General features: G+C 33.5%; 2 protein-coding genes across 2 annotated transcripts; one reads left to right on the forward strand and one right to left on the reverse strand.

Moving 5' to 3' along the window:
• The first annotated feature begins 12329 nt into the window (after positions 1-12329).
• Positions 12330-21474, forward strand: LOC147404414 (vacuolar-sorting receptor 1-like). Its single transcript, XM_086440351.1, has 9 exons — positions 12330-12917; positions 14288-14980; positions 15068-15156; positions 15539-15608; positions 15680-15763; positions 17179-17255; positions 17334-17415; positions 20706-20815; positions 21053-21474. Exons 1-9 carry the CDS (start codon positions 12617-12619, stop codon positions 21149-21151), a joined length of 1605 nt encoding a protein of 534 aa, XP_086296477.1. The 5' UTR covers positions 12330-12616; the 3' UTR covers positions 21152-21474.
• A 2677-nt stretch (positions 21475-24151) lies between these two features.
• Positions 24152-25863, reverse strand: LOC147404415 (transcription factor bHLH84-like). The gene is made up of 5 exons (XM_086437848.1): positions 25444-25863; positions 25124-25357; positions 24964-25029; positions 24377-24442; positions 24152-24247 (listed from the first exon to the last, which is right to left on the reverse strand). The coding sequence occupies exons 1-5, from the start codon at positions 25861-25863 to the stop codon at positions 24152-24154; spliced, it is 882 nt and encodes a 293-aa protein (XP_086293974.1).
• Positions 25864-26301: the final 438 nt, after the last annotated feature.

Genomic DNA, 26301 nt, shown 5'->3' on the forward strand with positions numbered 1-26301 from the left:
TTTCTAAGTCAACTTAAAATTCAAGCGAGTCGTGTCAGTTGTATTTCGAGTTAACTTGAACCAGTTTTAAAACATAGGACCCAATTCCATGGAGTCATTAGAAAATTCACCTACTCAATATTAAAATTAAAATGAACTTCGTTCAAATTGAGATGTGCTGTTAACATAAGTCGGTGCTAAGCTAATGAACCAATAACATTGCGCCAAGTATATATTGAAATAGAAATGAAATCCAAATACAAAAATGGTTGTGAAATTTCCCAGTTAGCCAATCACTCTTTCTATTTTTTTTTCATACACGTGGCATTATGCCATTGGGTCATCATCTTAGCAGTAACTTTTTTAGTAACAGAAAATCTCTCTTCTACTTGTTCCTTGAGCTCTAGGTGAGTCGGAGACGAATTAAGTCCAGCCACGCTACAAGAAATTCAGTCTACAACGACAGCCTTTTCCGCCATTATAAGTAGCTAAGACAAAAATCAGATGTGGGAGGTAGTTTTCACATTCATTCCAAATCAATAACATATGGTACTTTGGGATATGTGTTGAATTAATAATCGAAATAGATTTAGTTAAAAAATCCAAGTTCAAGCTTGGGATCCACGGGAGTGCCATTTAGGAGATGGGTATTCATTTGTTTTTTTTTTGATGATTGGTTATCCTGATAAAAGGTGGACCGTGCCTATATCTGAGCTTTTCTCATTCCATAAACCATGGTCTTGTTGATGGACTAGTCTTGGGGCACGTGCAACGCCCACACATCATACGTACCAGGCAAGTGAGGGTGCGACCTTGCGGGTCGCCCATGAAGAATGTCAGTCTCCAAAAGTACTCTCGATCAATGACCTCAGAGTCCCTATATTCTCGGAGTGCCATTCGTGGTTTGTGGCATCTGATAAGCTTTTGAGTTACGAGCAATTGCGAATAAGCCCTACTATCTATGTGGCAATTTCTTGAAATGAGTAATCATCACATAATTAGAGATGAAAATTTTAAAAGGGTCGTTAGAAAAGCTATGTAATTTTTGTAAGGCCCAGAGTGTTTGATGAACTTGTAGTAAGAGGAGAGTCAAGATAAAATATGTACTACAAATCTCGAGGAGCATTGCAAATTTTTATGTCCACACCAATCATATTGAATAAAAAGCATTTGTCTAGAGTGAGCTATATATATAAAATAAAAGGAGAATGATGTATGTGAGTGTAATGGGTACAAATACAATAGATGATGGCACTCATGAAAGAATGTCTTTGAAGGTATTGCAAGTTTTATAATTATGTTATTTTTGGCATTGTATACAGTCATCATGTTTAAAATGTGGGTCATTTAATTAGAGTAGATGCCTTTGAATCACAAAGATTTGGTTGAGTTTTTTATCTAAACGTATCTCCAATCCCCCCCTCCCCCACTCTATACCCTAGCATATCTTGAATTAGATTTTCCTTGGTCCTATGGTGATAAACCTTGAGCTATATCATCTTCCACGTTGTTTGTTTGATATTATTCTTGATGTGGGTTTACTTTGCATTTTATTTTGCTTGATGATAGGGTTAAGATGCATTTTGTTTGCTTGATACCGAGACTAAGTTTAGGGGTGGAGCCAGGATTTTGCCCATGTGGGGTAATCAAGAGTAGAAATTTTTGTGTGGGGGACAATTAAGAGTGAAAAAATAAATAGTTGTGAGGGCAATTAAGATTGAAAAAAAAAAAAAATGTGGGGGCAATAATATAGTTGGGAGGGCAATTAAGATTGAAAAAAAAAATAATTTGTGAGGGCAATAATGGCCCATTTTTTATTTGCCGTTAAAATCCGCGCAATAACACACTAATTCATAGACTTTGAAAATTCTTGTGAAGGCAAATGCCCCCGCTCTAAATCCTCCCTGGCTAAGATAATCTAATATGGTAACTAAATCAAATTTAAATTTTATATAAATTTTAACTCAAAACAAATATCACAACATAAAATCTTAACATAATTCTTTTTTAATAACTATCAAAATTTAGAAATATCCCATCCTCATCATTTTTTAAAAATTGTTCCACATTACCTCCGTAATTGATTTTTAAAGTCATTCAACAGTTTGTCGTTGCCTCCTAATTAAGTGAAATTGTTGATAACCCACATAATTCTTTAGACGAAGAATAAAATATACATAATTATTTGAAAAAATATATGATCAGATCCAAGGATAAAATAGAAAAAAAAAAAAAATTAGCTTTTAGATTTTATACTAATAAAAATATAAATAAGAAAATCATCATCCATTAATTGAACCATATATGTATATATCGTAACAGAGAGTAATAATCTTAAAAATATAAACATCACATTTTTTATCATTCGGTCTTTCTATGAGTGACGTTATAAATGACCTAAATCCCCTCACGTTCAACCTCTAGAAATAACTCATTTTTCCCCCCAAAACCAAACATCTTCAACATTTAAAATCTTTTATCCTCTCCTTCAAGCTTAAGATCATATCTTACTCAACCTGCAAGTTATAAGAACAAGATAGGATTTTTTGAATAAAGGTGAAATTTTGAGTAGAAAAATCAAGACTTACTATAGGACATTGAAGAAGAGATTAAATAGGTCAGAACAACACTACAGACTTAAAAGCTTGAAGAATATGATTTTTGAAGAAGTTGAAGATTAATAGATTTTGGATAGAAAAATTAAGGGTTTCTACAAGAAATTTAAGAGCTTGAATGGGTCAAAAATAGTTGACCCTAGGCTTTAATAACTTGAAGATTGAAATTTTTTACATTCCTCCTCAATTTGAAGATTCCACCACCTTCAACCTTAAAACTCCAAGAACAAGAAAGAATTTTTGGAGGAGAATGATGGAATTTTGGATAGAAAAGTCAAAGAATTTCTACAATAAATTGAAGATAATAGATTGAATAAGTTGAAAATGACAAATTTTCTTGAAGGAAAAAACTTAAGGATATTTGGCTTGAAGTGAAAGACAATGGCATTTAGTTCATTTTCTGTTGGTCTCTAAGATGTAACCTAGGTCAAGGGGGCATGTTACAACTATGAAATCGCATATAGGGAATTTCTAATATTGACCAAAAGTTAGTGGAAGCAATATCTAAATTACATTTTATTTGTGGGAAACTTATGTAACGTGGGAAAGAGGAATCTCGATTTTTTGGTGGGTTTCCTCTATCCCAATTTTAAATTTGCGCTTCTCCCACTCATGGTTTTTAAACTCGTTCGAGACCGAGACGTATCGTCCGAGTTAACTCAGTATTAGAGTTGAACGAGACCAACTCACAAAGTCATTTTTTGACCGAGTTTTAGGACTCACGTTCATTTTTTTGAGTTGTCTCATGAGAAGTCTCAAATTTATCGGAAACTCGTCCTAGACGACTCGGTATCGGGCCTCAAAACCGAGTTTAAAAACCATACTCCCACTTGGTTTATGTTAAATCTTTTAATATTACCTAATATGTGGAATGAACAGTATTTTCTTGGATAATGTATCTTATACGTTACTTAAATTCTCGTAATAGACAAACATGGCCAAAAGCTTCATCTCGAATGCCTGACCAAAAATATTCTTTTCTACTACAACAAGAATGATATAAAGAGGAGCTTTTCTTACTTTTAGATCTCTAGCCAATTCTTTAATGAGTCTATCATGGTATCGTTTTATTTTCTTAGGATAGGAAATTTGCCAAAAAAAAAAAGATAGTAATGAAAAAAGGCATTTTACAACATATATGAATAAGTAAATGGGATATTTACGAAAAAGTGATCAACTTTTGACGACTTTAGGATTCCACCTCACTGTTCATTTTAATTACTAAAACCTGAATGATAACGAAATAGTCACTTTAAAACTGCTGAATTTGTTACTGTTCTTAATATTTTTTAACGAAAAAGTGATTATTCATGTTTTAGTAATTAAAATGAATAGTTAGCCAGAATTATAAATAACTTATTTTCAGCTCACAAAATGGTAATTCACCCTAAGTGAAATTTTCAAGTTACGCACCTCATCCACTATCAGAACAAAGTCTATGGGCTGAACCATGAATAAACCTGACAGCATCACTTACAGAAGGCTTCTCCTTTCAAAGCAACTTAAAAAGAGAAAACTAATGTTGATGATTCAAAATGTAAATTTTTGACAAAATTGATGTCTAAAGTTTTTATTTAATTCTATTCTTGAAAACATGGTTTTTAACGTTGATTTTATTAAAAACCATCATCTTAAAGTTGCATCAATTAGTTTTGCAAAAAAAATTCATGCCAAAATACTACTTTAGATGATGATCGATTTAAGAACCATCATCTATTTATTTTTCTCATGCATTAAAAGTCATTTTCGTGGTTCTTTCCAAATACACCCCAAATATCAGGTGGTAACTTAACAATCTAGTTAGTAAACTTTTTCTAACTGAAGGCCTACTCACTTTAACAAAAGTTTTAAGGTATCCAAAATACTCTTTTAGCCTACTTGAATTTTTCAACGGCTATCCATTCCAACAATGTGTAACAATGAACAAAAAATGACGTACTTATATTTTAAAGTTGAATCTTTTGATCTATTATGATAAAAAACAAAGAAGGGCATATAATCAAAGTTTTGAAGATTTAAACGTAATTTTATTTGATTATTATTATTATATATTAATTTCAAGAATTTTGTGAAGATCTAACCAATGGTGAGCTCGTAGCTTTGCCAATAGATAGTTCTTCACAAAATACCTTAAATACATATTTAATAGTAGCAAAGTGGACATTCTCACTCTAACCTCAAAGGGTTGGTCAAATGGCCAAGACTACATTTTTTGAAGCGGAGGTTTTAAGTTCAAATTCCTCCTTAGCGTCCACTCATAGGAATTTATCCTAGAAATTACCTAATACATGTGGGGTGAAGGGACTGTACTTACCTTGAGGATTAGTCGGGTGTTGAGGTATTCTAAGAGGTTTGGATGCCTCGATTGTCAAAAACAAAACTTGGATCAAAACATAACATTCAATCTGGGTGAGCATTTCATTATATTAATATGCATTTAAGGTATTTAATGAAGATTCGTCGATTTAAAAAGAAACAAACTCATCATTTTAACAATCAACAAACAACTAGGTGGTCATTGTTCTAAAGTCCCCTAAACTTGGGAATCTTTACAAAGAAAACTCCATGTTAAGATTCATTAAAGAGAACTTCTACTAACACACCAAGTTTTAGTTATAATTTGGCAATCTATAACTTCAAAAGGTTTGGTGTGTTAGAAGTAAAATTTGGTGTGCCCATAAAATCCCTTCTAATTAGATAATACGGTGTTTGAAACTTGAAAATCATCCTAAATGCTGACTTTTAGTGGTTGATATAACATGTGGCCACTTTCAAGAATTTATCGTAGGGGTTGGTCATATGGCCAAGATGACATTTTTTTAAGCAAAGGTTTTGAGTTCAAATTCCTCTTTAGTAGCCACTCTCTTGAATTTATCTTAGAAATTACCTGGTACATATGGGAAGAAGGGACTGCACTTGCCCCAAGGATTAGCTGGGTGCTGAGGTGCTCTAAGAGGCTTGAATACCTTGATTATAAAAAATTGAACTTACATCAAAGAATAACACTCAATCGAAGTGTCCATTTTGATAACAAAATATATATATATCATAAATTTCAATAAACTAAAAGCAAAAGCTCAAAAACACATTTCCAGCCATAGCAATCACATTCCAATTATGAGAGAAATCACAAACACCAAACAGTAAGAAAAGAAATAAGGAATCTTTGTCTAGTCTATCCAAGATCTTAATCCATGCAATTGATGGAGATATCATAGACTCTCTTGTTAGACTAGAGACCTCTTAACGTAATATTTTCCTCAAATCTTAATTTTTTTTTTCTTTCCCATCAAAGAAGAAAGGTTATATAAGATGGGGTAGTTACCCCTTTTCACATGGCCCATTATCTAAGGGAAAATAACTGTATATGGAGTTATTTATTTAGATATTAATAAAGATAATGGGCTACAAATTAACATTTTATTTTAAAAAATAGAACATAACTAACATTCTTCCACTTGGCCTATTCAACACTTAATATGTACCAATTCAATAGTGATACATTCTCAAATCTTTTTCCCCGTAGATATGATATCCTTATACCCAAAACGAAAAAGTTTAAATTACTTGAATCATGACGGTAAGTCATTTAGAGCAAGTATTACCTTCCATGTATTACAATGCATCTATATGAGAACCATATGTGGTACATTATTTTTATGGTCAACAAACGAAATTCAAACATGCATTGCCATTCTCCAAACTTCATGTACACAACTAAAAAGAGAAGACAAATATAAAATTAATGGTGTCTTTCAAATCGACAAAAAATGATACAAACATAAAGGGTATCTCAATCACATAGAAAAACTACAAAATAAAATTGAGTCCATATGCTCAACATGTCCATATAAGCAATAGGTGGTAAATCTTTTGTCAACGGAAACATTCATAAATCTAATACTGATGTGTTCAACAACCACTTTGTTTGCTTTGACATGTTCCCGAATAGCTAGTTACTTAATGTCGATGTGCTTACTACGACTTCCGCGTTTATTGTTCTTGGCCAAAAACATTGCAGCGGAATTATCGCAGTAAATCCTCAATGGTTTGAAAATTGTATCAACAACTTCAAGCCCCGAAATAAAACTTCTCACCCATATAGCCTGTGATGTCACTTCAAAACATGATACAACTCTGCTTCAGTAGTAGAAGTAGTAACCAAAGATTGTTTTGCACTTCTCCAAGAAATGGCCCCTTTTTCTCTCCATCCTCCATAGCTCCACATTCTCTTTTTGTTTTTTCCATCTCTGCGATTTTTTTTTTACTCCCTTGAGGTATCCTTACATGGTTAAACATGTTAAGAGAGAGAAGATTCGAAGAAGAAGGAAAATACATGAACAAGAACACTCCCCCAATAATAGCCAACGTTCTCTCTTTTTTTCTTCTCCACCAACGCCTCCAACCATCGATCTCGTCTCTTCTTCTTCTCCACCACGCCCCTAACAGTAACCATCGATCTCGTCTCTTCTTCTTCTCCACCACGCCCCCAACAATAGCCTCATTACTTCTCCTTCTCCACAACGCTCCCTCACGATAGTTGTCACACCTTCATCTCCAATGTTCTTTCGCAACGACTTCCTTTTCATGTCTATCAAGGTTGTCTTGAGTTGCACCTGAAGGAACACTTAGCAACTATCATTCATAGAGATAAGTCAAGTTTTATTTTATGTTCATCCTCTTATTTTTATTTTTTAATTTCTTTCTCTTCATTAATTCATTTTTTTCCCTCAATCATCATGTAATTTATATATAACAAATTTTTTTTTTCTTTCATTTTTCATACTAATAGGATTGGAAAGCCCATTTTTTAATTTTATTTTGTGTTTTCTCTTGTTTTGTTCAAGATCATCATGTTTAAACCAGTTTTTTTTAAAGTTGCTTGAAATTTTGATCCGAATTGCTTTAGTTACATTTGTGTTTGGAAATAAGATATGTTCAATTCGATGAATTTTGGTATAAGATGTGTTGAGTGATGATTTGGGATTTATGCCATGCAATGAGGTGTTTTTTAAATTGGTTAATTTTCAAAATGACTCTTTTGGGAAATTGGAAATTTGCATGTATCTCTTTTGTTAACTTAGAATTTACTATACATTCATAATATTTTGATTTAGAAAATTTGAATTTATTTGTAATTTTCTAATTTTGTGTTTATTTGTAACTTTCCAATTTGGGAATTTTGCGTTTACTTTATAATTTTATGATTTGGAAATTTTAGATGTGTTCATTATTTTCCAATTTAGAAATTTTGCATATATTCACATCTCGTCGATTTGGCAATTATGGGTGACATGTCATATTTTACTAATTTGTGGAATTTTTGTATCCCTATTTTATTTGGTAATTTTATGTGATATGGAATTTCCAATTCACTGATTTGCCAAGTGTTCATAATGTTTAAATCATAATTATATGCATGGATTTCTTATTTACTAATTTTCCACGTGTTCACAATGTTTAAATTAGAATTATATTCATGAATTTCTAATTCACTGACTTGTCACGTGTTCATAATTGTTTAATTTGGAAATTTTATATGTGCATGAATTTCCAATTCATTGATTTGCTTCATGTTCATAATTTTCCAACTTCGAAATTCATACAAATTCATATTGATACTGATTTGATAATCTTGCTAATATCAATGATTTTTAATTTGAAAGATTCATATTTTCATTCATATTTTACTAATTTGGCAATTTTACGAGATATCAATTTTTCTTATTCAAAAGGTTCATGTACATTCATATGTTTCTAATTTAACAATTTTCTTAATTCAGAGGGTTAACATATTTGATCAATTTGGCAACCATGTATTTTTACCGATTTTATCTTTATTCATATTGAATTGGCAATTATTTGTGCATGCATTGTGATGACTTATTTGGTAGCAATTTATGTGCGTATGGTATTACCAATTCAGGAATTATTTATACATGGAATATTTCTCAATTTTGAAATTGTTAGTGCATGTACAAAATTTTGGTGATTTGGGAGATATTTATACATGTTGACTCTTCAATTAAAATTTATTGTCATGTAAGCTCTAGAGCATGGGATAAAATTAAAGCATTTTTACATTTTTCCCCTTTTGTGTGGAATTCGAGGTATCATGTGATATTTTGAGGGATTTTAACTCTAGGATTCGTTTAGCAAATCCAATATGAATTGATGATGATTGGACCCTAGTTTGACTTTATTCTTTGCTTGTTGACCATATAATTATTTTGGATTGTAGTAGAGATTGATCATTTCGATCGGATGGGTTCAGTGCCTTACACCTTTCAAAACTTATAATCTAACCTCTTACCCATTTCACTTACCTATAGACCAATCCAGATTTGCTTTAGAGTTATTTTGATTCCTAGACCTAAATTACGTGGCGATTCCCAATTCTTAGAAAATCCTCAATTTACCAATCAGATACATTTTTACTATTTAGTGAAAAAATGGTTGAGGCGATTTTAACAATATGAATTGTAGAACTAGAACCAATCCACCAAGTGTTATGAGAAATATGAACCATATAAGATTTTAAACACACGAAAGAAATGAGATTACATTTCTTTTCAAGTCAATGCTTGAATTTGGGATAGGTCTTCTTTATATGTCATTTCTTCTTGCAAAAGAAGCATTTGACATCGCCCTTTCTAGCTTAATTTAAAGGCGCTTTTCCTTTCCTTTTCTTGGATGGTTTTTGTGCACTTTCAAGCCTCTCTTGATTCAACCTCCCTTCCTCTTGCACACACATGGTTAGAAGCTCATTGATTGACCATTTCTTTTTGTGTGTTGTAAGAGATCTTGAAGGACCCATATCTAGACGGGAGTGAGTAGAGGATGAAGTGAATCAGAAATGACTCAAACATCTCAATCTCTAATGATTTTAGTCGAGCAACTATGTCCCGCATCTGCATGATGTGCTCACGCACACCTTTGGTGCCATTAAATTTCATGGAACACATTTAAGTCATCAAGGTGTTTGCTAATGCCTTGTCAGAAGTCTTAAATTGATCATGAATAGCTTTGAGATACTCTTTCTCTTTTAGCATAATCAGGGATGGATTCACAAATATTCTTCCTAATATGAGACCTAATAAACATCAAACTCAAGCGATTGGATCTTTCCCAAAGATCATATGATATTTTCTCAATGCTTGATTCTATGGGCTTTGGAGGTTCATTCACTCTAAATGCCAAATCAAGGCCCATGCACCCTAATGCAATGAACACATTCTCCTCCCAATCAACATAGCTCTCACCACTCAGAGGAGCAATATTAGAGGAATCAAAATTCAGAACAGGCAAAGTTTGAACAATTGCAAATAAACAACAAATCTTACTAAAACATGCAATGAAGTCAAATATGGAATATTTACCCATGTAAATTAAACCAAACAAATAAATCAATACGCCATCATAATCTTTCCTGTGGGTTTAACTTATAACATGCAGGTGATTTAAAAATTACTTTATGATGTGGCTAGCATTTTATCTCAAACGAATTTTCTAGGCCTGTGGGCAACTAGATAATTTTTTTTATTAACAAATTTTTTTCTATCCCATCCTAATTAAACACTTAAAATATAATAGTTACCGTGTGGGGTTAAATTGTTATATTTCTATGATTAATTACAATTATTCATGTCATTAACTTTATGTGACTAAACTTAATGTCACTAGACACTTTTATAATTAAGACTAAACTTTTTGTCAATCATGCATAAGTAGTATTTCCATTTATTACCTTTAAGTATATTTCACTCTAAGTTATAAACCTAAAATTTCTAGCATGTATCTAATAAATACAAAAGATGAAATAAAAATACCATAATTTATCAAAATCTAAATGCATGATAACATTATGACATTCACTCTTAATTGCTTGAAAACGAAAAATAACTCACAATTAACTATATATATATATATATAACAACAACTAATTCCAAATGTTTATTCATAATGATTCTACGGTTTTTCTTTCAAAAAAAATATAGATAAGACTTAATGTAACTCCTTATGCAAATCAACCAAGACACAAGGAATTGAAACATCGAAACATATAACCCAAAACCAAAGCACATGCATAAGTATATCCACAAATGGGCGTATATGATAACGGGAATCTATATATGGCATTGGGAAAATAGACTACAAAAATCCAATCAATCATAGCATAATGATTGTATACAGAAAGCCCGATGGAAAATGACATCGAAATAAAATTTCTTTGACTAAATACGTGAATCAGCCCAATATATAAACGGAAATTAAATTTACAAAACACTCCTCGTACAGTCCCAAAACAAAAATTCAACAGCAGTAAATGATTTTCGTTAGAATCGAAAGTCAAATTAGGGGTAAGGCTTTGATACCAAAAATGATAGTAATATATATATCATGAATTTCAATAAACTAAAAGCAGAAGCCCAAGAACATATACCTCCAGCCATAGCAATTAGATTTCAATTATGTGGGAAATCACTACACCAAACAGTAAGAAAAGAATAAGGAATCTTTGTCTAGTCTATCCAAGACCTTAATCCTTGCAATTGATTGTGATATCACATACTCTCTTGTTTGACTAGAGACCTCTTTATGTAATATTTTCCTCAAATCTTAAAAAAAAAAAACCTTATTTCCCATCAAAAGAAGAGAGGTTATATAAGATGGGGTAGTTACCTCATTCCACATGTCTCACTATCCCACTATCTAAAGAAAAATAACTATATAAAGAGTTATTTATTTAAATATTAATAAAGATAATGGGCCACAAATTAATATTTTATTTTAGAAAATAAAACGTAACTAACACATTTCACTATGTTAATATGAATGTTAGGTATTTTCAAGAAGATTCAATCCTATTGAAAAAACAACAAACTCTTTATTTTTAAAAGTCAACAAACGCCAAGGTAGTAGCTTTTCTAAATACCCCTGAAGTTGGGAGTGTTTCCAAAGAAAACTCTATGTCAAGATTCATTCATTCAAGAGGACTTCTACTAATACATCAACTTTTGGTGTATGAAAATGAAACTAGAAAAATTATAAATAATAATTTATATATATATATTTTTATAATAGAAGTTGTATTATCCATTCTTACCATAAATTAAGAACTAAAATAACTTCCCTTTTTTTCTTAAAAAGAAAAAAAAAAAAAAAAAAAAAAATTGTAAGGGCCACGGTCTCGTCTTGTTTCTATATATATAGTTTTGCCCTTGGGGGTGCTCTAGAAGGTCTGGATACCTCGATCGTTAAATATTGAACTTAAATGAAATCATAACATTCAATTAAGTGTACATTTTGCTATATTAATAAGCATTTCAGGTATTTTCATGAAGATTCATCAATTAAAAAAATAACAAAATCATCATTTTTAAAAGTCAACAAGCAACGAGATCGTCACTTCTTTAAGTACCCCTAAACTTGTGAGTCTTTACAAAGAAAACACCATGCTAAGATTCATTGAAGAGAACTTCTACTAACACACCAAGTTTTAGTTATAACACCACAATCTATAACTTCAAAAAGATTTGGTGTGTCATAAGTAAAATTTGGTGTGCCAATAATATCTCTTTTGATTAGAATAATACAATGTTTGGATCTTGGAAGACACGCTCGATGGTAACTATTCGTGGGTGAGAAGACACGTGGCAATTATAGAGAGATCTTCACCATAATCTATTTTGATTAATTTCAAAGTAGGACTTTAGACTTTTTCTTAGACACTAGAAATTTCTCTGAAGTTGGCAGTTATATGTTCTACACGTCCAACGACTTGAAAGAAGACCAATCTTAATCTCCCTAACCCCATAAACACGAAATCAAATCCCCATCAAAGAAAGACTTCGATAGTCAACAACCTCAACCTCAACCTCAACCTCAGCCTCCGTCAGCAACGCAAATATAAAATGAAAATAATTTCACAAGACCTGCAACAAATCTGATTCATTTTGTGCTTCATCATTCAAGCAAAACTTTTATTTTTAATATTTTTTTAAGAGTTTTGAGTTTGGAAGATGAGGAGATCAGTAGGGTTTTTTCTAGGGTTTCTGAGTTTTAAAGTGTTGTTTTGGGTTTCAATGGCGAAATTCGTGGTGGAGAAGAACAGCTTAACTGTAACATCTCCAGATAGCATTAAAGGAACTCATGACAGTGCTATTGGAAACTTTGGTATCCCTCAATATGGTGGACGCATGGCCGGGACGGTTGTTTATCCCAAGGAAAATCGGAAGGCTTGCAAGAGTTTTGATGAGTTTGGGACTTCGTTCAAGGCCAAGCCTGGAGCTCTCCCCGCCTTTGTTTTGGTCGATCGAGGAGGTACGCCTTAATCTTAATGTAATAGATTTTGTTTTTTTGGTGGAGAAGGGAAAAGGGAATAATTTGATGGTGGGTTTTTATGTTTGTGGTGAATTATGATGTTATTGAAGAGTTTCTTTGCTTATGTGATATGGGTTTGGTTTAATTTTTTATTTTTATTTTTAAAGCAATTAGAATTGGTTTGATTTAAGAACAAAACATACACCCTATTGATTGAAAAATACAAAAAGGTCTAATTGCAACTTTAGGAAATTGTTGTTATGCCATGACCAAAATATTTTAACTTTTAAGGGTTATGTTATGGAGATGCAAAATTTCTGTTTGCCCACTCAAACTACTACATGAAGAGAACTCTATTTATGTTTACAAGATGGGTTTAGAGATTTGGTAACTATTGACAAGACCATCCTAAATTAGAAATCTTTCCCTAATAGAGATTCATTATCGTAAACACGGATAAGGCTTTGAATGTGTGTATGTAGAGGTTAGAGTGAGATGGATCTAATTCACAGCCTAAACCAGGAATATGGTCATTAACGGGTCATTTTTCCGGTCGGAGGATAAGAGGGATGGGGATTTTGTTCCAAGAGAGGAAGAGGCAGATAAGAAGATGAGAGGGAGAGGAGAACCCCCTATATGATCGAGGAGGTGACGCCATGAGGGTTAGGATTAGAGAATGAGCTCCCCCATTATTTTATTTATTTTTTGCTCTAAAATCTTCATTTGTAGGAAAATAGGTGGTAAATGACTGACATACCCCTCTCTCATCCGACCCAAAATATGGGATGAACTCTTAGATGAAGGGCGAAGAGTGCATGATCACTCAGGTCTTGGTAATCTCTTGTCCTCCATGTTGACTGTGCTTTGCCACCTCACTCATGATTGGTCCATGTGGACCGATTTGTTTTACACCATCTGCATTAGTTCCCAACACTACGTAGAGGTTATGATGACCTCTTGTGGAGGAAATTTCCTCGTGTAAATCATGGAGGTACACGAATAAATATGATGCAAAACAACCTTAATGATTAGTAGGCACCTCAGATGAGCACGGTAAATGGGATTTTGGCAATCAAATGCCTCTCAGAGAGTGGGGTAATGATGATTAATATGTGTCCTTCACCTTTCTCTCTTCAATCAGAAACTTCCACGGATGGGTACACCTCGACCATGTCATCCACAAAAGTTGGTTGATCCAGTTTACAATTCTACATGTCCACTTGGTATCCCAGAGTACTTGATCAATTGTGATACATTCTTTTTCTCAACATATTGATTTATTAAGTATAATTGCATAATGATGCTTATAGTTGGGTTCCCTGATGAAAGGCCAATTTGAATGGATTTTAATGTTTTATGCTGCTTCACAGATTGCTTTTTTGCCTTAAAAGCTTGGAATGCACAGAATGCTGGGGCTTCTGCCGTGCTTGTTGCAGATGACATTGGGGAACCACTGATAACCATGGATTCACCTAAAGATGGGAGTTCATCTACAAAGTTTATTGAGAACATAACAATACCATCTGCACTTGTTGATAGAGATTTTGGTGAAAAGTTAAAGAAGGCAATTAACAACGGGGATATGGTCAATGTGAACCTTGACTGGAGGGAAGCTGTTCCGCATCCCGATGATCGCGTGGAGTATGAGTTGTGGACCAATAGTAATGATGAATGTGGACCAAAATGTGACATGTTGATGGATTTTATGAAGGATTTCAAAGGTGCGGCACAGATACTTGAGCGAGGTGGTTATACTCAGTTTACACCTCATTATATAACTTGGTACTGTCCACGGCCATTCATATTGAGCCAACAGTGCAAATCTCAATGCATAAATCATGGTCGATATTGTGCACCGGATCCTGAACAGGATTTCAGCCAAGGTTATGAAGGAAAAGACGTGGTTATTGAAAACTTAAGGCAACTATGTGTGTTTAAAGTGGCAAGTGAGACCAAAAAGCCTTGGATTTGGTGGGATTATGTAACTGATTTTCAAATAAGATGTCCCATGAATCAGAAAAAGTACAACAAGGAATGTGCCGAAACTGTTCTCAAATCTCTAGGTAGGCTATTTTATCTCTTGTTTTGATTCTAAGGACATCATTATTTATTAGTGGTACCATTTTAGTTTACATCTTGTATTTCTTTAGGGCTTGACATTAAAAAGATTGAGAAGTGTATGGGAGACCCAAATGCCGACTCTGACAATGCTATTCTGAAAGAGGAGCAGGATGCCCAAGTAGGTATCTCTTATTAATCAATTTCTTTCTGCATTTTCTCAATCACTTTTATGTGTTTTTTTAGGCCCCGTTTGGATAAAAACTAGAAAGTAGCTAGGAAGAAAGTGGCTTTTGGGAGAAAGTAACTTTTCGAAAGTAGAAAGTAGTTTCCTTTTTCTTTTTAAAAAGTAAGGATTTTTAACATTTTAAAAGTAGTTTTCTAAAATGAATCCAAACAAACTTTTTAACTTTCAAAAGTAAAAGGTTGTTTTTTTAAGTGTATCCAAACAGATTCTTAGTGTGGATTTGTTCAGCCTCTGAATAGTAGATACAATCCTTCAAAACTGACATTTCAAGTCTTAGTTATTCAAACAAATTGATGATTGGGATACTTTTTTATAGCTTGGAAAAGGTACCAGAGGTGATGTTACCATACTGCCAACCCTTGTTGTTAACAATCGACAGTACCGAGGTCAGTCTTGGAAACTTGTATTTCTTACTCTTACATGTAGGTTTGTCAAATTCTAAACTATGTAATTGCAGGAAAGTTAGAGAGAGGGGCTGTTATGAAGGCTATTTGTGCTGGATTTGAGGAAACGACTGAGCCAGCTGTTTGTTTGAGTGATGGTAAGCTTCATTTATAGCGTTAGGTCAAACTTTGATATATTTAGAGAGCTGCTATGGGCATCCCAAGTTTTACTTATTACACCCCAATTTCTTAAATTATTTATCATGCCCCAATTAAAGATTAAAACATACTTTTCAAACATTACAAAAGTTTGGCCCAAATTATAATCTTAACATTACAAAAAATTATAACACTTTATTGTTGTTTTCTTTTCTTGTTTTCCCTCTTTGTTGTGGGTTGGTCTTCTCGACCCCCCCTCATTTTTCTTTTCAATAAATTCATCTTTACTGATAATAAAAAAAAAAACATTATAACACTTGTTCAAACAATTTCAGTAGTTGTTTACAATTATGATTAGGCTCATATCAAATCCTAAACCCCAAAATCTAGCAAAAAAGATTTGCTAGAGACTAGAGAGCTTTTATTGGCACCCCAACTTTTACTTATTGATGCAGGAGGATGAGGGGAGATAAGAAAATATGGGGGGTTTAAGGAATTTGGTTTAGTATTGGGTAAACCCAAAAGGTAAAATGAAAACAATGATTATAGGTGTGAGTACAATCCCAATGAAAATGGTTAAAGGTTTGTAGGGTAAGGAAAGGTTTAAGGGTGATTTGGAAAAAAGATTAATGAAATAAGGGTTTAAAAAATGGAGAAAGGATTAAGGGTTGAGGTTTGTAGATTTTAAGAATAAAAAAATCAAGAAAGGGGTTTCAAGAATCAAGAATCAAGAAACTAAAGAAAATCATAAAAAGAAAAATAAAGATTAAAAAAGAGAAGGGATGGAAAGATAGAACCTTGGAATCACATTAAGAATGGTGGAGAACTCGCTTCACTCCATGAAAGAAACTCATTCTTTATTCATCAAAATCTTCATTCATTAATAAAAAAATCATAATACTATCTATATAAAGAAAATAAATCAAGAATCCTAGTTAAACTAAAATACAAAATAAATAAACTTAATTTTCGTAATTTTTTCTCTCCTAATTTTCAAATCTTAATAAACTTAAATAAAAGACAAAGTAAAGTTACTAAACTACCCGTAAATATTATACTAAGACCATAGGCCAATAAAACATCAAAATAAACCTAAAAAACATAAAATTAAAGTCCTAAAACAGAAAATTAAATAAATAACTAATCTAAAATATTTCCAAACGATAAATCTATACCCAAATAAGTGAGAACTTAAATAATTACAAATTTTTCATAGGAACCCTTGACTGTTGACTTGATTTCCGTTCCGCATTACTTATTCTCAACCATTCACTTATTTTCTTTATTTTTAATTGGGTTGCAATAAGTAGAAGTCGGGGTGCCAATAGTAGCTCTCTATATTTAGCTTTCTGATATGATGGGCTTTTTTTTGGTTGTGCAAACTGAATTCTTAAGTGGGTATCTTTTCATGCAGATATAGAGACAAATGAGTGTTTGGATAATAACGGTGGTTGTTGGCAGGATAAGGCTTCCAAGATCACTGCTTGCAAGGTATTATTTTAACACCACTTGGCTTAAAACTTGTATTTCATGTTTCTGTTTGTGTTGACAGTTGCATTATCTATTCAGGATACATTCCGCGGAAGAGTGTGTGAGTGTCCCCTGGTTGATGGTGTGCAGTTTAAGGGAGATGGCTACAATACCTGCAGTGGTGAATCTCTATATCTCCATGTTTTTTAAATCATTTTTCTTCAAAGAAAATCCTATAATATACCTGGAAATTTAACTGAACCCAATTGTAAGATTTGACCAAGAAGCACCATATCACCCTCAAAACTTCAACATGGCTAGATTAATCAAGTTGATGCTCTTCTTAACATTATGAGGGAGCAGTCTTTTTAAATTATTGAAGTTGTTTGGATTTCCCAGTTGAAGGGTTTTTTAGGGCCTTTAGTGTTGCTTGAGCTTGGATAGAAGGTCCTTCTAAAACTAAGGTGTGAACCACACTTCCCTGCTAGAGTGGAAACTGTGTAGAACAATGTACCTTGCAAATTTTCAATTATTGATAACTTCATCCAAGGGAGTTCTACTTAATGTTTTTGTGATGATTAGGGAAGTCAAGAATCCTTCAATTACTATTGTTATGTGGAGAAAGATCTGGATGGACATGGGTAGCCTTGGTGTGGATTTTTGTCCCTTTTATGTGAGGAAGAAAAAGATTCCTAGAACTCTCTCATTCACTCTTTCGTGAGATCTAGAATAAGCATAATAGCTTGGATTTTTTGAAGTGGCATCTTGTGAAACTTATTTTGACAAAACAGGAGATTTCCGTGGTGAAAGGCCGTTTTTAAGGGGTTTTGAAAAGACTAGCTTCGGATTGGAAAGCATGCAAAACAAGTAGTGGTATATAACTTTCACATCTCCTTGATTGAAAGACCTAATGGAGGTATGATAAAGCTAATCTTTGAAGTGTCATTGAGTCAAATGGTAGTCATGAAGAAGGTTAACATAAATTCCAGAGGCATGACAATGAAGTAGAAAGGATAGCTCTCGTGGAAAATTTAAAGTCCCTTTTATTATTAATATAAGATGGAATTGAATGGAGGATCCTGCTTCATGGAAGAGATCCAGATATTTGGGATAGGGATTTGATAATGATGCTTTATCCTTTATTTATTTATTTAATTTGTGTGTGTTGCGGGGTGGTGGGGCTCTTCTAGTGGACAAAGGCTCTTCCGATTGTGTACCTCTAGTAAGATGTGATGAATCTGGCATTTTGACAACTTATTAGACCACATCTTAGATTGATTGATGGATTTGAAAACCTTGTTCATCCATACCTATGGCTGATCCTTTGTAAAATCGTTTGTTCAGCATCTTGTTTTATTGAGTATTGTCAAGACTTCAAAAGGGATGAAGGGAAGCCTAAAAAGGATGTTGATTGAGATAGTGAGAGAAGACTTGAAGTCATGGTTTTACAGAGGATTTGTCCCTATTCAGTATAAAACGACATGTGGAATTAGTCGGTGTTGAACTAGGCTGAAATAGACTTTTAGGTAGCACATGTGGTTGCCAATTGTGCTAAAGAAGGCTATGGGAGGTCTGGAATTTTGGGCAGGAGCAGAACATAAAAATATGTAACTTGCTGATACGATAACAAAAGGATAGCTGGACTGAATCACACTGCCCTTCGAAAGCAAACCGGTGGATTCTCTCCTTATTTGGACTTTCCATTGATTGGAAAGACACTTATCAATGAAGAGGAGTCTCACCCATGTCGAGACAAAGCAACAATAGTACTAGCAGCCAATGAAGTCTTCTTATATTCCCTCCAACGAACCAAAGAAATTACATGTATATATATATATATGGAAAATGTTCGGCACCCTACTATTTGCCCTATGTGTTTTGTCCTAGGAGATCATCCTTACCAAAAATCAGCTCATTCCAAAACTTCTAACCCATGTAGGACAAAACATGTAGGGCAAAACGTAGGGTAAATAGTAGGGTGCCGAACATGCCCCTATATATATATATATGCGACTCCCCTATCCTTCCCCTTAACCAACTCAACTTTTTCATATAAAAAATAAAAACTTGTAATAATTTAGAACTCCTAGATTCTAGAATAGGAACTTAAAAGAGAAGAACACTAATTCCTGGAAACTTATTGACTTAACAAACCAAATAGAAACCTATAAGTAAACAAAAGGAAAAAGGGATCCTACACTAGTAAGCATCTAATTGTGAGAATATGGTTGACTAAATATGGGACCTAGAGCTACTTATGAACTGTTGGACAAACACAAAAACTCCTTTAAAAAATAAAAAATAAAAAATAAAAACACTTTTTAGTGGGCTAAACATTGGACCTTGTTTAACTTTTGTATTGGGCTGAAAGTGGTTGGACCATGGTTTAAAATTTTGTCTTGTATTGTGATGTCTCATATGAAACATTTCGGAATTTCAACTTGCTGAGACAAAACAATCTCCAAACCGAAAAAAAAAATAAAGGTTTTTCGGTCATTTTTTTCTGATTTTTCTTGATCGAGAGAGAGAGAGATCCGTGCCGTCAGAGGAGGTTTCTTCCCTCCTCTTCTTCATCTGATTTTCTGGGTTTTTGTTTTTTTAAATCTGAAAACTTAAGCTTGGTCTTGTTTTCATGGAATGGCATGCCCTTGACCTTGGTTTTCCATGGAAGACTAGGTTATTCAGATACCAACCTCATATTTTGTAAATATTTGAGATACCCGTGTTTCAAACTGATGGTGTACCCTTTGACCAGTCTCATTTGAAAGAAAAAAAAAAAACGTTAGTTCTATGTATCGAATGTTTTCGTTTTTGAAAAAACCGAAACACTAGATTGAAACGAGATTTTAAACCATGGGTTGGACAATGAGCTTAGAAAGCTGAGATATTGCTTGAACCAAGGGCTAAATCAGGAGGTCCATATGAGCCCAATAAATTCTGAATTTCAGCCTCAAGTATCTGTGTAGAGTTCCTACATTATTTTTTTGAATATATACGTGAAAACTGAATGCAAGAGGAAGGGTTGTTTCAATTTTCGTTAGATGGCCCTGATAAGCATATGTCACATATCTTATAGCATATATATATATATATCACATAGGTATCCAGCTATGCATTCTACACTAACGGAAAGTATATTGTTATATTGGTCCACATTGAATGTGGATGTGTAGATCCGATGGTTAACTTTGCAATTCATTCCCATTAAATAATTATACAATTCCGTTGTATAGACATGCATTTCACTTCTCTCCAAGGATGGATTTTTGTGAGGATGATCTCTCTAGGGAGATACAAAAAAATAAAAATAAAAAACATTCTGGCATTTCACAATTAGTTAAAACTCATACTAGATAGGATTACGAAGGACCAAGGCACTTGCACGAGTCAGCAGACCCAGTCTTTTTGCCCACACATACTCCCTCATCCAGACACACATTTGTTTGATGTCCTTTCCACGTTCATTTGCAGGTAAGATGGCTAGTAAAGCAAACACTACATGGACTACCATTTGGATCATTTTGATACTCTTGGCTGTGATTGCTGGTGGGGCATATCTCATGTACAAATATAGATTACGAGTAAGTTCAGTGCACTATGTATATTCCTTCTCTTATTTTTACAAAATTTTCTTCTTGACTATGCTTAAAACATTCATACATGATTTGGATTTTCGATGATCAGATTTCAGTTTCACATTTTTAAGAATAATAATATTATTCTGAAGTATTTTACTGACATAAAAGGAATGGAGGCACCTAGCTAAATCTTATCTCCATTGAAATTATTGATATTTCTTCATTTAATTGTTGTTTCAGTCGTACATGGACTCGGAGATTAGAGCTATAATGGCACAGTACATGCCATTGGACAACCAAGCGGGGGTTCAAAATCATGTTAGCGAGGTTCATGCTTGAAGAGAAAGAAAGCTCCACTGTTAGATCTCAGTGAAGTTATAAGACATAGACTGCCCTGAAATTTGATAGGACAAGGACATGTAGGGGGAGAGAGATGGGAGTTAGGGAAGCAGGTTATATGAAAGGCTGAATTGTATTTTAGCGATCTATTTTTCCATTTTAACTGTTTTTAAGAATATAGTTGTCCTCTAATCCAAAGAACAATTGTGTACATTCATGCATAAGCTCCTATGGGTTACACTTTTGTCATGGTTTCCACGCTCACTGTATTTCATTTTTATTTATAGTAATAATGAGAATAACCCATGTAGCTGTTTGTGATACCTGGTTGTTGGTTTGTTGTCTTTATATCAAGGACTTGAAATCCAATTTGTGGACCAATGGGCTGGGCCTGTTGAACAAGGTGAGGTACATTTCTAGGCCATCAAAACCTGGCCCTACCAGTTGTGAACTGGGTTTGGGTAGCTGGAGAAAAAAAACTTGGTGCAGCATAGAACTCTACCAAAATGAGTATCGAAAAATCAAATTAAGTCTAAATTAAAGAGCAAATCAATTTCTCGAAAGTCATGTACTATTATTCCAGGTTGAATATATAACTGAATCGGGGGTTCATGTGTAGACCAGCTTACTAGGTACGCACACCCATGGTCTTAAAACATATAATTTAAAGGTGCCATTGGTTTAATATAGACATAGGTTGATTGGTACATGTTTTATCATCGGCAATCTCCAGTTAAATGGACGGTAGATGGCTCTAAGTGTGATTATATTTGAGGTAAATAGACAAATTGATAAAACTATTAACAACAAAGAGAGGTCGATCAACACCCATTGACTAGACTATTGGAGCACTACAATCGATCTAGTGTTTAATGATCGATGGCCAAGACATGATTGATAAAGTGATAAATATGGCGTGATAGCAGGTTTTTAATTAATTATTACTTCTTTCTTTCAGTGATTAGTTCTGGATTTATTTTCTTCTTCAAATTACTGACATGAATGGCCCAAGTAGACAATTCCTTTTATCATTTACACACCATTGGCATGTGCAACACACATGTATCAAAAGGGCTTATTTGTAATTTAAAATATTGATTAATGGGTTTTTGTACATTAAATAATTAAAAAGGGTATTTTTGTAATTTTGAAAACTAAGCAAATAAAGAATGGGATTGGCAAGTTGCAATTTTTTGGATTTTTGGCTAAAATGACCATGATTATATTAAATTTAAATATAAGAGTGGGGGTATTTCTCACCACTCAAATTTTTATGTCAAACCACTTCTATGCTGCCTTCTCTCGTTATAATAATAAATATTTGATACACAAGAGTGGCCAAAGCATCCCTCTAAAAAGGGAGAGATCTTGAGTTTAACCCCATGTTACCTGATTCATGGGGTTTGCTTGGTTTGAATTTGGGTTCGTAATTCGTGGTTTGCTGCTTGATAATGAACCCAATTCTTAGGGGTAGACAGAAATGAGGACATTTGAAAGTTGAAGTAATAAGTAAGGTAAAAAAGATAATGACAATGGTAGATTTTGGAAAGAAAAAAAAAATCAAGCTTTTTTAATTTATAATATGACCATGAGGGTATTTGGTCATTTTTCATTAGTCTACTAGTAAAGACTAAGGTCAAAAGGGCATGTTATTAGTTTAAAATTTTAGGGGCTTTTCTCAAATAATATCCATGTGGAAGGGGATTTTAACAAATTAAAAATAAAACAGAATTCGTTGAATTCATTGCTTTTAACGAACCAACAATTTACCTTATCGTGAACAAGTTCAGTTTGAACTGGTTCGTGGTTCAATTCTTTTTTAAGGAATTAGGTAATAAGGTTCAAACCCTTTTGTTGGTCACTCACAAGGATTTATCTTTGCTTACTTGGTATGCGTAATTTGTAGGGGTATTGCATGTACCTAGGGGATTTGGTGAGCTATGGTGCTCTAAGGGACTAGTTATCTCGCCCTTATTAGTGGGGCCTACGAGTCTAGAACCCCTATCATCAATATATATATGGGAATGTTAAAATTCAATACTTTTTGGAGACGTTAGTATTATCCAACTTTCTTTTTTCTCAATAATACCCCTCCTCATTTTATCTTTTTATGAAAAAGATAAGGGTGTATTGACCTTTACACAATAAATACTGATTTACATAATAAATGTTATGAGTATTTAAATATTTTGAATTAAATATCCTTTTTGTATTAAATACTATAACAATCAATACCAACATAATAAATATATTTATTGTGTAAAAGACTAATATATCCTTATTTTTTTCACTAAAAGACAAAACGAGGAAACATATTATTGAAAAAAAAATTATTGGACAATATTAACATCCTCATGAAATATTAGACATAAGCATTCCCCATATATATATATATACAAACTATTTGAGAATTTTCTAATTTATGACACATAAAGATAAAATCTCAAGGCATGGTCCAGTTTTTTTTTTTTTTTTTTTGGTAACCTTCAACTTGTGGGGTGGTTGAAATTGATAAAAGATGAACCCAGAGATTAAGAGTGATTATGTTATTTCCAGTTGACATGTATTATTTTAAAAGTAAATCATGAATATTGCAAACAAAAGCCTGACCCATGTTAAATATATTGGATGTGGCATACTCCTGTTTTTGCACCCACTGATCCTTTGCGGTTTTCGAAACATTTATTGCTCATTACACATTTGGAAAGAAAAAAAAATCAAGGATTTATTGCTAGAAGTTGAAGAAGAGGGCATATAGTTCAATTTTTAATAGTCTATTAAGAAGACAGAGAAAAAGGAAAGCATGTCAACAGTTTTAAAACAAAGGGGTATCTATAATATTCATCAAAATGCGAGGAGGTGGGGATGTCTAAATCACCCAATCTTTAATTATTGTTAGCCCATTACAAGTAGCTCTAACTCTCTTTTTCCCCTCTAAATAAAGGGGTATTTTCATTAACAGCAGAATTCCTACACTACCCCCCTCTTTTGTCTTCCAAATCATCTTGGTAGATAGGCCTCAAGATTGAGACCATCGATATTCATTCCATTGTAAGCGATTGGAGCGTACATCCATAGATCATTGGAACTTAAAAGCTGCAAATACCCACACAATAAAAAGTAAAAATAAAAAATTAGTAAATAAGATTAATAAACATTTTAAGTTTTTTTTTTTTAAAAAAAAAAAACATTGTAGATTGTTTAAAAGCACATTTGTCATTTTACCTTGATTTGGACTTGCAAAAACTTCACATACTGAACAGCCTCTTCAAGCATTGTGCTGATGTCAACCTGCCATACATACCATCACCAAAAAATGATCAGTTTTGAATAGGGCTGTCAATGGGTCGGGTTTTGGTCCAGCCTGACCGGTCTAGCCTAATTTAGTTATTCATCCAAATTGTGCTAAGCCCAATTCATGTTTAAGGCCGATCTTGAGATATAGAGGTCTGCCACTAACTTATATTAAAGTTTTATATACATTGTGAGGATGACATATCCATGGTAAGGAGATCATCCTTATAAAAATAAAAATAAATTCCTTTTTAAAATTTCAAATCCCATCAAAATTGTTTTATAAGTTGACACTAAAAATTGACGATTCATGATTCTTCAACTTGCAAACCAGTTTTAAAGCGAGTTTGAAATTTCAGAATGGACTGATTTTTTGTGATGATGATCTTACCTACGTATCAGAATCTTTATGGGTTGGGCTAGACTTAGATTAGGATTTTAAGCCCATTTATCATTGGGCTTTTCTGGCCCGCCCATTGACATAATTTTGAGAATTTTCTTTCTTTTAGCCTGCTTACCTTAGTTCCATTGGGAACCAGGTTCTGTAGAATTTTCAATCTCTCATTTATTCTTTCTCTTCTTCTCTGCATAAAGAAAGATCAAAGAGAAGTAATTAAGTAGGTGATAAATGCACATTAGTCGAATTACGGTTTAATTGTGTTAGTTGCAGCTAGTTACCCTTGCATACAGACTCTGAGGATCGGTAGCCAATCCCCGCTTCTTCGATCTTGTTTTCTCATTCAAATCGATAGCTGTGGACCCATTCGACCTCAAAGTCTCTTCTCCTCCAATTAACTCCTGAGAAGCATTAGTGTCAACTTCCGAGCTGTTAGTCCCTTCCCCATCATTACTAATTGGGACTATCTTTTGAATCTTCTTTGGCTGTACATTCGTCGTCTCGTTCCTTTCAATCTGAAAAAACATTGGAATTATGATAAAAGGATAATAAAAAAAAAAATGATTAATAACAAGGTAAAAGCTTCACATTATACACTCACATTTTCTGAAACCCGAAATTTCTTGTTAGTATTGGGTTGGGCTATCTCGGATTTCCTTTTCAGCTGTGGGGCTTCACCGGAGTCTCCCAAGCCGTCCACCATACAAACATCCATGCACATCGAACTATTATCGTTCACGAAAATGGGATTAGAATCACTTAAGTTATCGTTTCCGTGACCCGAAAAGGGTAGAAACAGACTACAACTGTTACTAGTACTATAGCCACTCTCTTCAGGGAAATAGCATGAATTGGACTTAAAATTAGGCTCATGACTTGATCCCAAATTGTGAACCCAATCTTCGACGCTCGAAAAGGGGTTATTACCAAGAAACTGTTCCATGAAATCGGATTCTTCACTTGTGAAAATCCCAGCAAAAGAACTCCATTCAACCTCAGACAAGGATCCTAGAAGCTCCATCTTCTTTCTACAATTGGAAGCCTATAGACTTATAACTCTTAATTGAAGCTCGATTTGATCGATTTTTTTTTTTAGGAGAAACTAAGTTCTGAAAATATATTTATACCCAACTGTTCCATGGAATGTTGCAGTGGGTTGACTTGTAACTTGAATTATTAATTCTCTGTTGCAGGGGAGGGCTTGCAAGAGTCCACGCTGGGGGCTAAGTACAACCCAGATATGCCCAAGTTCATGGAATGATTGATTAAAATAATGCAAATCTGTAATGATTGTATGTGTCTTCGAATTTGATTAAAAAACATAATGAGAATGATTAGAGGTCTAAGGAGGAATCATTAGAAGGGGACTAATAGTGATTAATTAGTCGCAAAATGGTTAGTTATTAAAGAAATAAAACGACTTTGAATTGGAAAAAAAAAATTGGTCGAGGAACGTGCT

Source organism: Akebia trifoliata, chromosome 4, assembly GCF_017979445.1.
Source record: "Akebia trifoliata isolate Shusen 1 chromosome 4, ASM1797944v1, whole genome shotgun sequence".
NCBI lineage: Eukaryota > Viridiplantae > Streptophyta > Magnoliopsida > Ranunculales > Lardizabalaceae > Akebia > Akebia trifoliata.